The sequence below is a fragment of the Schistocerca gregaria genome, chromosome 2 (assembly GCF_023897955.1).
Source record: "Schistocerca gregaria isolate iqSchGreg1 chromosome 2, iqSchGreg1.2, whole genome shotgun sequence".
Taxonomy (NCBI): Eukaryota; Metazoa; Arthropoda; class Insecta; order Orthoptera; family Acrididae; genus Schistocerca; species Schistocerca gregaria.
Window position 1 is genome coordinate 883508703 of NC_064921.1, and position 16682 is coordinate 883525384.

The 16682-nt window shown below is 40.5% G+C and overlaps 1 protein-coding gene across 2 annotated transcripts in view; it reads right to left on the reverse strand.

The window, feature by feature from the left end:
* Positions 1 to 967: 967 nt before the first annotated feature.
* The window catches only part of LOC126335306 (heat shock factor protein 5-like), a 40776-nt gene continuing 25061 nt past the window's right edge, over positions 968 to 16682 (reverse strand). Inside the window, exons 2-3 of one of the 2 annotated variants that reach the window (XM_049998437.1) lie at positions 15363 to 15480; positions 968 to 1430 (exon numbers count right to left, since the gene is read on the reverse strand). In XM_049998437.1, the coding sequence (XP_049854394.1) occupies positions 1321 to 1430; positions 15363 to 15480 (228 nt within the window). In that variant the 3' untranslated portion in view covers positions 968 to 1320. Of the gene's footprint in view, positions 1431 to 12848; positions 12920 to 15362; positions 15481 to 16682 lie in introns of those variants that run through there. The other variant, XM_049998439.1, reaches the window with a different exon arrangement.

The following is a 16682-nucleotide window of genomic DNA, read 5'->3' on the forward strand; positions in this document are numbered from 1 at the left end:
CCTCTTAAATGATGCCTCTTCCACTCTCCTCATGGAAACCAAAGTTTATCTCCAGTTCCACCTGCCCTCTCCTCTGTGACGTGTACCAAAGACACACATGTCTGCTCGTCCCACAGCAATTCCAAAGAATTATTTTTGACCAGTTTCACAGTCTCACCCACCCTGGTGTCAAACCCACTACTTGTCTTGAAACTGAGCAATATATTTGGCCCCATGTGAAGTGAGACTGCAAGTCATGGATGAGGGTCTGTGTACCATGCCAGCAATGTAAAACGATTCGGCACATGCAGCTCCTTCCAAATATTGAAGGGACGCTTCCAACATATTCACGTGGGCCTGGTCGGCCCCCTTCACCTATCCAGCAACTGAGAAGAGGGCAGTGTCATCAGTACCTGTTGTAATTATGACATAATAGACATTTTAATTCAACAATAACAATGGCTGTGAGACTCTGGTACATTTGCAACTACAAGAATTGACTGTGACTGTGGTGCTCCATGCACTCTCTACTTTGATGAGGACATCTTTTGTCACATAGAAGAGAACCCGACTGAGTACGTGAAACATTACCAATGCTATGAGCTCATGTACAGCAGACACATTACAGATTTGCTGTGTGCATACTGTGAAATAGGTGATGTGAAGGAATCCAATCTTTAAACTTGTTTTACATCCAAATGTGGACACATTTTCCAGATATGAGTCCCTTATCAAAACTTTATTTACAAAGTACCCCATACAACGCATAGAAGCCTGCAATAGGATTTGATAACACACTGCATGATTTTCAAAGGTTATTTAAGCAAAGAAAATAATGAAACTTTAATTTTTATTAAGTATTTTAACTGCACGCATCTTAAAGACATGACAGACTTCAGAGTGTATTTATGATTATGTAAAGAACAGACACCATTCTTGATCTGACAGCTGCACACATAAATGATGGAATAAATTCTGACATCGATTGTAATTGGGCACTGAAATGAATTCACAGGCAACAAGTCCAGCTCATCACAAATTTTTACTTGTTTCCACAGAATTCTTTTCATTATGCAATGACTGTTGAACACATAACACTGAAGGAAAAGTGGAGATGATGTGATGTTTTATTTCAGTTTAGCTTGATTCTGAATCAAAATACACACCCACACCTTATTTAATTTTCTGCTATATATTCAGTAGACAAATGATACATCTGCAAACTTAGACAAGTTGGTTGTCAGCAGCAATAATATAATTACAGCTATTTTATAAATATCAGTACTTAATCAGCACTTGGTGCCATCTATTAATGCCAGTCAATAACACCAACAAGTTTCTCTACTTATTACCATATTTTAATAAGTGTTGTTTAACATGTGGTGAGGTTGAGGTCCACTCAGAATACTGATCTTTGCCTGTTGATAATGTAAAGGCAGACCCTGTTGACTCTGAAAAACACAAATATGGCTATTTACTTTAAGAGTTAATACAAATGGAATATTAAACACACACACACACACACACACACACACACACACACACACACACACACACACACACACACACAAACCACAGTCTCTATGTGCAGTTGAGAGGTTTGGGAAGGGGGGGGGGGGGGGCGGCACAGAACAGAAGACTGTGTTATTCTGGAGTGGGAGCAGGAAAGAAGATAGATAGGTGCAAGAGAGCGACCGGTAAAGGCTGAGGGCAAGGGGGCTACGGGAATGTAGGGAGAGTTCCCACCTTCATAATTCAGAAAAACTGGTGTTGGTAGGTTGTATCCAGATAGTGTAGGCTGTGAAGCAGGAACTGATATGTGCTTCACTTCAATCAGTCACTGATATGTGCTTCACTTCAGTGCCTAATCCTTATTAACTGGCACATGAACAAAATTGAAATCTTTCTTAAAATTTGGGTCTCTTCTCTCAGCCAATAGACTAATGAAAATATACAAATAGACACACACTGGTAAACACCCATACTGAGCTGCAGAATTATGAACTCTCATATGTGTTTTTGGTGGTTTGTTAGCTCAAGGAACAGCACTGGTCCAGATTCTAGTGTGATTTCAATCTTGTTTAAATATCTGTCGACTTTTCAATACCTCAACTACATTACCTGACAAATGTCGATGTATGTTTGTACATGGACACACTTTCTACATCTACAGACACACTCCACGACCTACCACATGGTGTATGGCAGATGGTACCTTACATTGCTGCTGCTGCTGCTGCTACTACTACTACTACTAGTCATTCCCATTTCTGTTCCACTCACAAACTGGTGTGAGGGGAAAACAACTGTCTACAGTCCTCTGTACAAGCTCCAATTTATCTTACCTTGTCCTCATGGTCCTTATGCAAAATGAATGTTGACAGCAGTAGAATAGCTCTGCTGTCAGCTGCAAATGTCTGTTCTCTAAATTTTCTCAATAGTGTTTTGTGAAAACAATGTTGCATTTTTCCCTGGGATTCTCGTTTGTGTACACGATGCTTCTCCATAGTCATGCGTTGATAAGCCCTACCAGTAACAAATCTTGCAGCATGCCTCTGAATTACTTTCATGTCATCCTTCAGTCCAATCTGGTGGATATCCCAAACACTTAAGCAGTTTTCAAGAATGGGCCGCACGAGTGTTCTATAGATGGCACCTTTATAGATGAGCTTAACTTACCTAAAATACTCCCGATAAATCACAACTGACCATTTGCCTTCCGTACTATAGGCCTTACATGCTCATTGTGTTTCATATCGCTTTGCAGCATTACGTCTAGATATTTGACCAACATGACTGTGTCAAGTAGCACATAACTAATTCTGCAAACATCAGTAAATATGTAAATGCTTACAGTTGCAACACTGTGAAATGTAGAAAAGCCACCAGAGAGCATTAGTGTTGTTACCAGGCCTGGCAGGGTATGTAAGGGGTATAAACAGTGTCGGGTATTGATGATCTCTGTGAAGAACATGGAGATGCCATGTAATTGTGTGAGACAGTGTTATCAGCCTCTGGCTGTTTGAGAGAGGTCTCATTGTGAGTCTCCATTTGATCGGCTAGTCAAATTGTGTGATATTCAGTTTTGTGAAGCATTTGAATGTGACAGTGACTTGATGCCGGACTGCATGGGAACATGAGGGCAGATGTCCACATCATCAAGACTCGAGTCAATCACATCTTACCACCACATAGGAGGATCACCATATTGTGCACCAAGTAGACCAACATTATTTCATATCTGTGTCTGCCATCTGTGTTCATTGATGAATCATAGTTGTACAATACCCTGGAAGACAATTGTCTTCTAGTATGGCAGCAACCTTGGCAGAGTAACATTTCTCTGATGTTTTGGAGAGGCACAGTGGTGTTACTCCTGGTGTCATCATGTGGGGAGCCATCAGGTATGACTTTAGGTCACAGCTGGTGGTAACTGAGGGAACTATGACAGCAGAATGGCATGTGAAGGACAGTCCGTGTCCTTACATTTTACCTCTCGTGTAACAGTGTTTCAATGTGAAAATTCTCATCCACACATGGTACATGTCCCTATGAAGTGTCTGTGTGGTGCTCAAGTGAGCATAATCTCCAGATCTGCCCCAATGGAACACATATGGGACCAGCTCGGATGTCAGCTTGGTATAATTCTCTAAATATCACAACAACACTTGCGACAAACTTTTCCACATGTTAGAAATAAAAAAATCACATGGCCTCTCAAAAAAAGTCTGTCTTCAAGAGTCTGCCATTTCAGTTCCATCAGTATCTCCGTGACACTAAACTACGGATTAAAAAAACATGTAACCATTCATGCTGCCCTTCTCTGTATACAGTCAATATCCCCCATTAGTCCTATTTAGTATAGGTCCCACACACTTGAGCAATATTCTAGGATGGGCTGCATGAGTGATTTGTAAGCAATCTCCTTTGCAGACTGACAGCACTTTCCCATTGTTCTACCAATAAACCAAAATCTACCAGCTACTTTACCCACAACTGAACCAATGTGATCATTCTATTTTACATCCCTACAAAGTGTTACACCCAGACATTTATAAGAGTTGGCTGATTCAAACAGTGACTCACTGATATTGTAGTCACAGGATACTACATTTTTGTTTTGTTTTGTGAAGTACAAAATTTTACACTTCTGAACATTTAAAGCTAGTTGCCAGTCTCTGCATAACATTGAAATGTTATCAAAATCCGACTGAGTAATTGTGCAGTTTCTCTCAGATAGTACTTCATTATAGATAACTGCATCATCTGCAAAAAGCCAGATTTACTATTGCAAAAATCCAGATTTACTACTACTATAGCTATATATATAATATAGTAGCTATACATCAGAGGATTATATATATAATACAATAGCTATACATCAGAGGATATGGTTACACCACAGCTGCAGATTTTGTTTTCAGCAAAAGTATGACGGCTATCCAGAAAGTAAGTTCCACTAATTCATAAAAATCACTAGTATGTTAAGAAAATTATTTAACTGTTCTCACCAAGCACTAGCAGAACACACACATAAAAGATGGTTGTAAATGACATGCTTTTGGAGCCAGTGACTCCTTTTTCAGGCAGAAGCATTGAAGGGTAAGGAAGACAGGTGAAGAAAAAGGACTGGAGAGGTCTAGGAAAAGGGGCAGATTTCAGAAAAGTCACTCAGAACTGGGGATCAAGGGAGACTTACCATATGAGATGAGAAGGAAAGACTGATTGTTGAGGACTGCATCAGACGAGATTTGAAAACCTGAGGGCTTAAAGGTGGAAGACAGGGTAATATGCAGACAAAATTATTGTTTAAACGTCATTCATGGGTTAATAAGAGTGAAAAGCTAAGTGCATTGTACATAATAGAGGTGGGAGGGGGGCAGAACACACACAGATGGGTAAGACAATGAAAGATGTAGAAAACTAAAACGGAGTGAAGCAAAGAGTAGCTATAGTGAAGAAATGCTGAGACAGAAGAAATTAACATAAATTAAGGCCAGGTAGGTGGTGAGAACCAAGGACATGTTGTAGAGCTAATTCCCACCTTCGGAGTTTTGAGAAACTGGTGTCTGAATGAAGAATCCAGATGATGTGTGTGGTGGAACAGGCACCAAGGTCACGAATGCCATGTTGTAGAGTATGCTCTGCAACAGAATATTGTGAGTTGTCAGTACGCACCCTCTGCCTGTGTCCATTCTTCCTAATTGATAATTTGGTGGTAGTCATGCCGACATAGAAGGCTGAACAGTGTTTACATAACAGCTGGTATATGACATGTCATTTCACAGGTGGCTCTCCTTATGTTAGCATATATTTTGCCAGTTACAGGGCTGTTATAGGTGGTGGTAGGAGGGTGCATAGGGTGAGTCTTGCAGTGGGGATCGTCAAAGGAGTAGGAACCATATGGGAGGGAGATGGGTGCAGAAGGAGCGTAGGGTCTGACAAGAATATTGTGGAGATTGGGAGGGTCATGGAAAGCTATTCTAGTTGTGGTGGTCCAAATTTCAGACAGAATGGATCTCATTTCAGGGCATGATTTTAGGAAGTCATGGCCCTGTCAAAGTAGCTGATTAACACATTCTACATCAAGATAATACTGAGTCACCAATGATGTGCTCCGAAGTTGTTTTTTTTGGAGGGATCTGCAGTACCAGATTGGATGTGATGGCCCAAGAAATCTGCTTTTTAACTAGGATGGTGGGGTAATAATATGCAGTGAAGGCTGAGGTGAGAATGGTGGTGCACCGCTGTAAAGAGTCTGCATCCTTACAAATAAGTTTGCCCCGTATGCCAAGGCTGTATGGGAGACAACATTTAACATGGAAAGAATGGCAACTGTCAAAATGTGAGTACTGCTATTTGTTGGTACGTTTACTGTGGATGGAAGTGTGTAGCTGGCCTTTGGTGGGGACAAGATCAACTTCAAGGAAAGTGGCATGGGATACGGAATAGGACCATGTGAAATTTAATTGGGAGAAGGTATTCAGAGATTCCAGGGATTTTAGCAGTTCAGTTTTGGCATGAGTCCGTATGGTAAAGAAGTCACAATGTGTCTAAACCAAACCAAGGGCTGAAGACCTAAGGATCAATTAAATAATTTTGTCAATAATTGATTGTTTTCACTAGTATATTAAGTGTTTTTATTACATTTTATAAATGCAAAACAACTGCCAGCGATTTTGCTAGTTAATTGCTTCCTATATCAAGACATGTCACTGAGGAATGAGTTTTTCAATGTCTTCAATGCCCCCATGAACCATGGACCTTGCTGTTGGTGGGGAGGCTTGCGTGCCTCAGCGATACATATAGCCGTACCGTAGGTTCAACCACTACGGAGGGGTATCTGTTGAGAGGCCAGACAAACATGTGGTTCCTGAAGAGGGGCAGCAGTCTTTTCAGTAGTTGCAGGGGCAACAGTCTGGATGATTGACTGATCTGGCCTTGTAACAATAACCAAAACGGCCTTGCTGTGCTCGTACTTCGAACGGCTGAAAGCAAGGGGAAACTACGGCCGTAATTTTTCCCAAGGGCATGCACCTTTACTGTATGATTAAATGATGATGGCGTTCTCTTGGGTAAAATATTCCGGAGGTAAAATAGTCCCCCATTCGGATCTCCGGGCAGGGACTACTAAAGAGGATGTCGTTATCAGGAGAAAGAAAACTGGCATTCTGCAGATCGGAGCGTGGAATGTAAGATCCCTTAATCGGGCAGGTAGGTTAGAAAATCTAAAAAGGGAAATGGATTGGTTAAAGTTAGATATAGTGGGAATTAGTGAAGTTCGGTGGCAGGAGGAACAAGACTTCTGGTCAGGTGACTACAGGGTTATAAACACAAAATCAAATAGGGGTAATGCAGGAGTACGTTAAATAATGAATAGGAAAATAGGAATGTGGGTAAGCTACTACAAACAGCATAGTGAACGCATTATTGTGGCCAAGATAGATACGAAGCCCACACCTACTACAGTAGTACAAGTTTATATGCCAACTAGCTCTGCAGATGACAAAGAAATTGAAGAAATGTATGATGAAATAAAAGAAATTATTCAGATAGTGAAGGGAGACGAAAATTTAATAGTCATGGGTGATTGGAATTCAAGTGTAGGAAAAGGGAGAGAAGGAAACATAATAGGTGAATATGGATTGGGGTTAAGAAATGAAAGAGGAAGCCGCCTGGTAGAATTTTGCACAGAGCACAACTTAATCATAGCAAACACTTGGTTTCAGAATCATGAAAGGAGGTTGTATACTTGGAAGAGCAGTTGAACGGAATGGATAGTGTCTTGAAAGAAGAATATAAGATGAATATCAACAAAAGCAAAACGTGGAATGTAGTCGAATTAAGTCGGGTGATGTTGAGGGTATTAGATTAGGAAATGAGACACTTAAAGTAGTAAAGGAGTATTGCTATTTGGGGAGCAAAGTAACTGATGATAGTCGAAGTAGAGACGATATAAAATGTAGACTGGCAAGAAGAGAATAGAAGCTTTCGAAATGTGGTGCTACAGAAGAATGCTGAAGATTAGATGGGTAGATCACATAACTAATGAGGAAGTATTGAATAGGATTGGGGAGAAGAGAAGTTTGTGGCACAACTTTACCAGAAGAAGGGATCGATTGGTAGGACATGTTCTGAGGCATCAAGGGATCACCAATTTAGTATTGGAGGGCAGCGTGGACGGTAAAAATCGTAGAGGGAGACCAAGAGATGACTACACTACGCAGATTCAGAAGGATGTAGGTTGCAGTGGGTACTGGGAGATGAAGAGGCTTGCATAGGATAGAGTAGCATGGAGAGCTGCATCAAACTGGTTTCAGGACTGAAGACCACAACAACAACAACATTGTAGTATTATGCCATCTGTGAGCTGTCACATGGTTTGATATTCTCCTGCATCAGTCATAAGTTATGGGACTCACTATGCACTGTCAATTTTCTCTGATTCTGTCATTAACCTTTGGAACAAGTTCATTTGTCACAACAGATGGTCATCTACTTCTTCCACCACCATGGCCATTGGTCTGATAAAAAAACAGCACCCTTTCTTAAAGCATTATCATTCGTAATTTTCTCTCTATATAGTGCCCAATGTTCACTAAGGGTTTCTAGAGCTTTTATGTTTTTCATATAAATTCCAATCCCAAAGAAATCAGGTGTTGACAGATGTGAAAATTACCAAACTATCAGTTTAATAAGCCACTGCTGGAAAATACTAACATGAATTCTTTACAGACGAATGGAAAAACTGGTAGAAGCCGACCTTGGGGAAGATCAGTTTGGATTCCATAGAAATATTGGAACATGTGAGGCAATGCTGACCCTATGACTTATCTTAGAAGCTAGATTAAGAAAAGGCAAACTTATGTTTTTAGCATTTGTAGAAAGCTTTTGACAATGTTGACCGGAATACTCTCTTTCATATTCTGAAGGTGGCAGGGGTAATATACAGGGAGCGAAAGGCCATTTACAATTTGTACAGAAACCAGATGGCAATTATAAGAGTTGAGGGACACGAAAGGGAAGCAGTGGTTGGGAAAGGAGTGAGACAGGGTTGTAGCCTCTCCCCAATGTTATTCAATCTGTATATTGAGCAAGCAGTAAAGGAAACAAAAGAAAAATTTGGAGTAGGTATTAAAATCCATGGAGAAGAAATAAAAGCTTCAGAGGTTCACCAATGACATTGTACTTCTGTCAGAGAAAGCGTAGGACTTGGAAGAGCAGTTGAATGGAATGGACAGTGTCTTGAAAGGAAGATATAAGATGAACATCAACAAAAGCAAAACGAGGATAATGGAATTAAGTCGGGTGATGCTGAAGGAATTAGATTAGGAAATGAGACACTTAAAGTAGTAAAGGAGTTTTGCTATTTGGGGAGCAAAATAACTGATGATGGTCAAAGTAGAGAGGATATAAAATGTAGACTGGCAATGGCAAGGAAAGGATTTCTGAAAGAGAGAAATTTGTTAACATCCAGTATAGATTTTAATGTCAGGAAGTGGTTTCTGAAAGTATTTGTATGGAGTGTAGCCATGTATGGAAGTGAAACATGGACAATAAATAGCATCGACAAGAAGAGAATAGAAGCTTTCGAAATGTGGTGCTACAGAAGAATGCTGAAAATGAGATGGGTAGATCACATAACTAATGAGGAGGTATTGAATAGGATTGGGGAGAAGAGAAGTTTGTGGCACAACTTGACTAGAAGAAGGGATTGGTTGGTAGGGCATATTCTGAGGCATCAAGGGATCACCAATTTAGTATTGGACAGCAGCATGGAGGGTAAGAATCGCAGAGGGAGACCAAGAGATGAATACACTAAACAGATCCAGAAGGATGTAGGTTGCAGTAGGTACTGAGAGATGAAGAACCTTGCTCAGGATAGAGTAGCATGGAGAGCTGCATCAAACCAGTCTCTGGACTGAAGACCACAACAACAACAACAACAACAACAATATACACACAGTGACTTACAGCACATCATTCAAGGTGACAGTACTTTTAATGATGGTGTCCATTTTGGTTTACAATTACAGTGCAAAAATTTGTTCAATAACGTTTCTGGAACACTGCCTGGCACACATTGAGCCAGGTGACAAAAGTATGCTGATGTCACCAATATTTCCACTCCTTCATGCACCAGACAGGATCAAAACTTACATTCCAAACAGACTTCATAGTTTGGTTTATGTACTTAACACAATTAATATGGTAATTACAAAAAATGGAGTATCTGTTGATTTTGTATTACAATAAAATATAACTTAAGTTAGGAGACTACTCAACAGTACATAAACTTTTTATAATGAAAAATATCACTCTTGATTTAGGTAATTATTAGTGAAGCTAGGTAATTCAGACAACACTGCAGGAAAAGACAGATCGATACTTACTGTAAAGAAGATACATTAAGTTGCAGACAAACACAATTAAAAGACACTTAAATAAAGCTTTCAGCCACAATCCTCATCAGTAAAAGGGAGACACAAATCTTTCATACACGCAAGCAAGCATGCCTCAGGCACACATAACCACCAACACCAGCATCTGGGGCCAGTATTCAACTACCACATGGGATGGAACCAGCAATCTTGAGCTAGAATGCTAACAGACGCAGTGTAAGGAGGTTGTCGGGCAGGGAGGCGGGGAAAAAGGAGCAAAAAGGAGAGGAGTGGGGAAAGACGGCTGATAAGTTGACAGAGGGTGGCAGATAAACAGAGTGGGAGATGATGGGACAGAGAGGGTGGTAACTGTTGGGTGGAAGGTGTGGGGATATCATGTTACTGTAGGTTAAGGCCAGGATCATTATGGGAGCACAGAATTTGTTGTAAGGATAACTCCCACCTGTGCATTTAAGAAAAGCTGCTGGTGGAGGGAAGAATTCAGATGGCTTCAGTAGAGAAGCAACCATTTAAGCCAAGTGTGTTACGTTCAGTTGCATGTTGTACCACAGGGTGGTTTACTTTGCTCTTGGCCACAGTTTGGCAATGGCCATTCACCTTGCTGGACAGTGGTTGGTAGTCATACCAATATAAATAGCTGTGCAATTATTGCAGCAGAGCTGGTGAACGGCATGGCTGCTTTCACAGGTGGCATGGTCCCTGATAGGGTAGGATAAACCTGTGACAGTACTGGAATAGGAAGTATTGGGTGGGTGGATTGGGCAAGTTTTGCACCTGGGTCTTCCACAGAGGTATGGTCCTTTTGGCGTAGGGTTGGGATAGGAAGTGCATCATAGGGATGGACTAGGATGTTGTAGAGGTTGGGTGAGCGATGGGAGGAGGGGTGGGAAGTATCTCGGGTAGGATGTCCCTCATTTCAGGGCATGATGAAAGGTAATCAAAACCCTGGTGAAGGATGTGGTTCAGTTGTTCCAGTCCAGGGTGGTATTGGGTGATGAAGAGGACACTCCTTTTTGGCTGGTTCTTGTGGGTGGTGGTAGGATTGGGGGTGAAAGGGAAAATGGCGTGGAAGATCTATTTGCAGACTAGGTCTGGGGGATAGTGCCTACCTGTGAAGGCCTTAGTAAGACGTACAGCGTACTGAGCAAGGGAGTTTTTTCCACTGCAAATATGCCACCCCCAGGTATCTAGGCAGTATGGGAGGGATTTCTTGGTGTGAAAGGGATGACAGCTGTCAAAATGCAGGTGTGGTTGGTGGGTTTATTGTTGGCAGCAGTGTAGATAGAGCCTTCAAAGAGAAGCAGCTCAACATCTAGGAAGGTGACACACTTGGTTGAGGAGGACCACGTGACGTGGTTGGGGGAGAAGGTGTTGAGGTTGTGAATGAACGAAGATAGGGTGTCTTGGCTCTGAGTCCAAATCATGAAGATATCATCAATGAATGTGAACCAGACTTGGTGTTTAGTGTTTTGGGGGACTAAGAAGATCTACTCTGGATGGCCAATAAAAAGGTTGGCATAGGAGGGTGCCATGCAGGTGCCCATGGCTATGCCATGGATACTTTTTTTTTTCCCCCTGAGCCAAACTCTTCATCTCAGAGTAGCACTTGCAACCTATGTCCTCAATCATTTACTGCATGTAAACTCTACAGTTTTTGCCCTTTACAGCTCCTTTAGTTCCATACAACGCATTCCCTGACAAAATATGTCCTATCATCCAGCTCCTTTTCCTTGTCTTCCACATATTCTTTTCTTCTCTGATTCTGCGCAGAACCTCCTCATTCGTTATATCTTATCAGTCCACCTAATTTTCAACATTTGTCTATAGCACCACATCTTAAATTAAGGCCTATGTTTGATACTAGTAGATTTCCCTTGGCCAGGAATGACCTTTTTGCTAGTGCTAGTCTGTTTTTGACTCCCTCCTTGCTCTATCCATCATTTCTTACTTTGCTGCCTAGGTAGCAGAATTCCTTAACTTGTGACCATCAATCCTGATGTTAAGTTTCTTAGTGTTCCCATTTCTGCTACTTCTCATTACTTTTGTCTTTCTTCAATTTTCTCTCAATCCACATTCTATATTCATTAAACTGTTCATTCCTATGGTGTCTTTCTCTTTCCCAAAGACAAACTGATTGTCATGTAACACAATTTAAATTTTCTTTTCTATTCTTCTGTATATTATTCTTGTCAGCAACTTTGATGCATGAGCTGTTAAGCTGATTGTGCAATAATTCTTGCATTTGTCAGCTCTTGCAATCTTCAGAATTCTGTGGATGATATTTTTTCAGAAGGCAGATGGTATGTCGGCAGACTCATACATTCTGAACACCAAAGTGAATAGTCGCTTTGTTGCCACTTCCCCCAATGGTTTTAGAAATTCTGAGGGAATGTTATCTATCCCTTCCACCTTGTTTGATTTTAAGTCTTCCAGAGTTGTTTTAAATTCTGATTCTAATAGTGGTTCCCCTCTTGCTTTTTCTATCACATCAGAGAAATCTTTCCCTTCATACACACCTTCAACGTATTTTTTCCACGTATCCCTTTCTGTTTCTTGTGTACATAAATGATTTAACTGAACCAAAATGCAAGGTTGTAAGCTATGCTGATGACATATCTTTTGTCAGCTGGGGCTGTGATATGCGAACTACTACAAACAGTAGTGAAATAGATTACAATTTTCTCTCAAGTTATCTTACTGCAAATAAGATACTCATAAATAAACAGAAGACAGTGGCAATGCAATTTATGCCCAGCTATAGTCATGACAAATAGAACTCTACACCTCCACTGGACCTTAACAACACAAACAAATACAAATTTTTGGGTATAATTCTTGATGGACACCTGTCATGGAAAGAACATAAAGACCATATTTGCAAGAAAATCAGTACCAATGTGTATATACCGAAAAGGGTCTCAGCTTTCTTCCATGACAGCTAGAGACAAATATACTTCAGAGTGATACAGCCACATCTTCAGTATGGTATCGAGATATGGGTTGGGACACCAGCTGATTATTCAAAGAGATTCTTCAGACTGAAAAAAAAAAAAAGAAAGAAAAAGAAAAAAAAAATAGAAAAGGCAGTAAGAGTGGTAGGCAAGGTAAACAGGAGAGAGCCTTGCAGAGAAATCTATAGAAAATGTAAAATACTACCTGTCTCCTCTATGTACATCCTGCAGGCAACAATGTTTGTGAAACAAAATCCTGAATATAATGTACCAAACAGTAATGTACATAGGTACAATACATGGGGAAGGGAAAATTTTCAGACCTCAAGACAGCTAATTTAAAGACTAAAGAATAATCTTAAGCATTTGTTAATAAAGAAAAGCTGTTATCCAGTAGAAGATTTCAAGCTGTAGCCTCCCTTTGTAAAACAGTGTATATGGCATAAGTCTGTTCTTGCAACAAAAAATGAGAATATCTGATTTTGACACACTATATCAATATATGCATTTACATTTCAAGTTGTAAAGTCTCTCAGTAAAACAGTGTATATAGCATAAGCTTGTTTTTGCAACAAAAAAATTATAATTTCTGACCTTCATTATTTATATCAATGTGTGCATTTATGTATGTGAATTAAACCTTTGTGTATGTGAAATAAAATCTATGACAATGTCTGAAAACTGATTGTTATAGCAACAGCCCTGCATGTAAAAATGGGATTCCTATTGTATTCTTAATGTTACCACCCTTGCTTTTAATTTCAATATAGGTTGTTTTGACTTTCTTATATGCTGAGTCAGTCCTTATGACAATCATTTCTTTTACGATTTCTTCACATTTTTCACACAGCCATTTCATTTTAGCTTCACCGCACTTCCTATTTAATTCATTCCTGAATTACTTGTATTTCTGTATTCGTAAATTTTGTACTTCCTTCTTTCATCAATCAACTGAAGTATTTCTACTGTTACCCATGGTTTCTTCACAATTACCTTCTTTTTACTTATGTTTTCTTCCTCACTTCTGTGATTGCCCTTTTTAGAGATGTCCATTCCTCCTCAACTGTACTGCCTACTGAACTACTCCTTATTGCCGTATATATAGCTTTGGAGAACTTCAAGTGTCTTGTCATTCTTTAATAGTTCTGTGTCCCACTTCTTTGTTCACTGATTCTTCCTGACAAAGCTCTTAAACATCCGTCTGCTCTTGATAACTACTACATTGTAATCTGAGTCTATATCTGCTCCTGGATATGCCTTACAATCAGTATCTGATTACAGAAATCCTTGTCTGACCATGATGTAACTATCTGAAATCTTCCCACATCACCCAGTCTTTTCCAAGTATACCTCCTCGTCTTGTGATTCTTGAAGGGAGTATTCACTATTACTAGCTGACATTTATTACAAAACTCAATTAGTCTTTCTCCTCTCTCATTCCTTGTTTGTATACTTCATTCACTTTTTATTTTTCTTCCCTTCAAAGGAGAAGTAGGTGTGAGTTAGAATAAAGTTAGCAAGGTGTGTGAGGAATGAGGTAGTGGGTTTGGAGTCCGAAGGATGCATCGCATTTATAAGCTCTGCTGCAATCATTGCACAACTTTTTATATTGGTATGATTACCAACCAGCTGTCCACCAGGAAGAATGGCCATGCCAAACTGTGGCCATGAACAAAGTAAATCACCCTGTAGCACAACATTCAGCTGAGCATCAGCACACTTGATTTCAATGGCTGGTTCACTACCCAATCCATCTGCCGAATCCTTCCCTCCACCACAAGCTTTTCTCAATGTGCAGATGGGAGTTATATTTGTAACACATTCTCAGCTCCCATAATTATTCTGGCCTCAACCTACAGTAACCCACCACCCAGCAGTTTTCACTCCCTCTGTATTATCATCTCCCACCCAGTTTATTTGCTGCCCTCTGCCAATACATCCTCTCTGTATTTCCCCACTCCTCTCCTTTTTTTCCCCTCTGCCCTGCCCACAACCCCCTTATGCTGCCCCGTTGGCATTCTAGCCCCTGCACACTCCACCAGACAGAATTCGTCTCTCTCCCATCTGTACACTACTACCTCTTCCCCTTCCCTGCCCCCTCCAGATTGATGGTTTCATTCCACGTGATAGCTGCACTCGGGCCCGATATGCTGGAATTGGCGGTCATGTGTACATGAGATGTGCTTGGTTGTGTGTATGAATGGTATGTGTTTCTATTTACTGCTGAAAGCTTTGGCTGGAAGCTTCATTTAAGTGCCTTTTAACTGTGCCTCTCTGCAACCTAATGTGTTTTCCTTACGGTAAATAGCAATCTGCCTTTTCCTACATTGTTGATATTCCTACCTGAGATTCCACTGTTTGATTAGGAAATTCAAACAAGCTTTTAGTGAATTTTCTACTGACTGAGAATTCACTCTTCTAAATAGTCAAATAAGAGTTTTATGTAATCTGCATCTAGTTTTGGTCTAATGATAGGAAGCTAATAAACCTGCAGTGATATTAGACACATTATGCTCTTTGCTTATATTACCTGTGCTATGACATCCTGAATCTGAGCTGGTATCAGATATATTGCCAGATTCCATCAACAGCTTTCTCTGGTAATTGTACTGGGCAACAGCTCTTTCAAGTGCTTCTTCCAGGGCTTGCTGTAACATAACATGAAAAAGTCCAAAAATGTTTGCCTAATAGTCAATCTACTGTTACGATTTTTCTTCATACCTAAGTAACTTTAGGTGGAGAAATATTTTAATTAAAACTATAGACTCTGTGATACAATCATCTAATAGGAAAGTGGACTGATATTTAACTGATCAATTGTTCCCAGTCTTAGGGCACTTAACCGCTCTCTGGCCACTGTTTTGTTCTGTGCCTAAGATACGAGGGCAAATCAGAGATTCTTTGCCCATATTTTTTATTAGCAAAAGTAAGCTACATACACTCTATTTTAAGCACCTTACACTATTTTTACACATAGTCCCCACACCAATTCACACATCTGTCACATCGCAGCACTAAATTTGAGATACCTCTGTAGTAGAATTCATCCAGCTGACTATTTAACCACTGTCAAATTGTTGTCTTGGCTTCATAATTACTCATGAATCACTGCCCTGCCAGGAATTTCTTCAGTGGTCAAAAATGTGGAAATCACTAGAGATAAGGCCTGGACTATATGATGGGTGGTCAAGAATCTCCCAGTGAAATACCCAGAGCTTTTCAGCAGCTCTGATTGTCACACATGGTCTTGCACTGTTGTCCACATTGAGAATCCCTCAGACCCTTCATCTGGTGGCAGCCTTTAGACATGACAGCGTGGTACAATAACTGTTGGCATTGATGGTTGCACCTTGTGGCATGAAATCCAGCAGTAGCGGTACACGGTTATTCCAGAAGGCCGTTAACGTCCCTTTCCCAACAGATGAAGCATTTCATCACCAGTAACAATGAGGCACAGGAAACCTTCAGCCTCCTTGGAGTACCATTCCAGATGATTCAGTGAAGACATCATTCACTTGCCTTTCATCATGTCATCCACAGCTTACGCACCTACTGACATGAAACATTCCGGTACCCAAGGACCCATGAATGATGTTGTAAGCACTCCCATATGATATGCCAAGCTCCTGGGAAATGGTCATGATGTGCACATGCTAATCTGCTTTCACCATTGCATCCACGTGGGAATTGTCATCGTCTGTCAGTGATCAACGTGACCTCCCCAAATGTGCGTTGTCATGTAAGACTTCACGGTCTTTATCGAACTCACACCACCACCAGCTCACAGTTCTCAAAGCGAGACAGTTTTCCCCATATGCGGGCTTGCATTTCCCGGTATCTCTCCCCATAA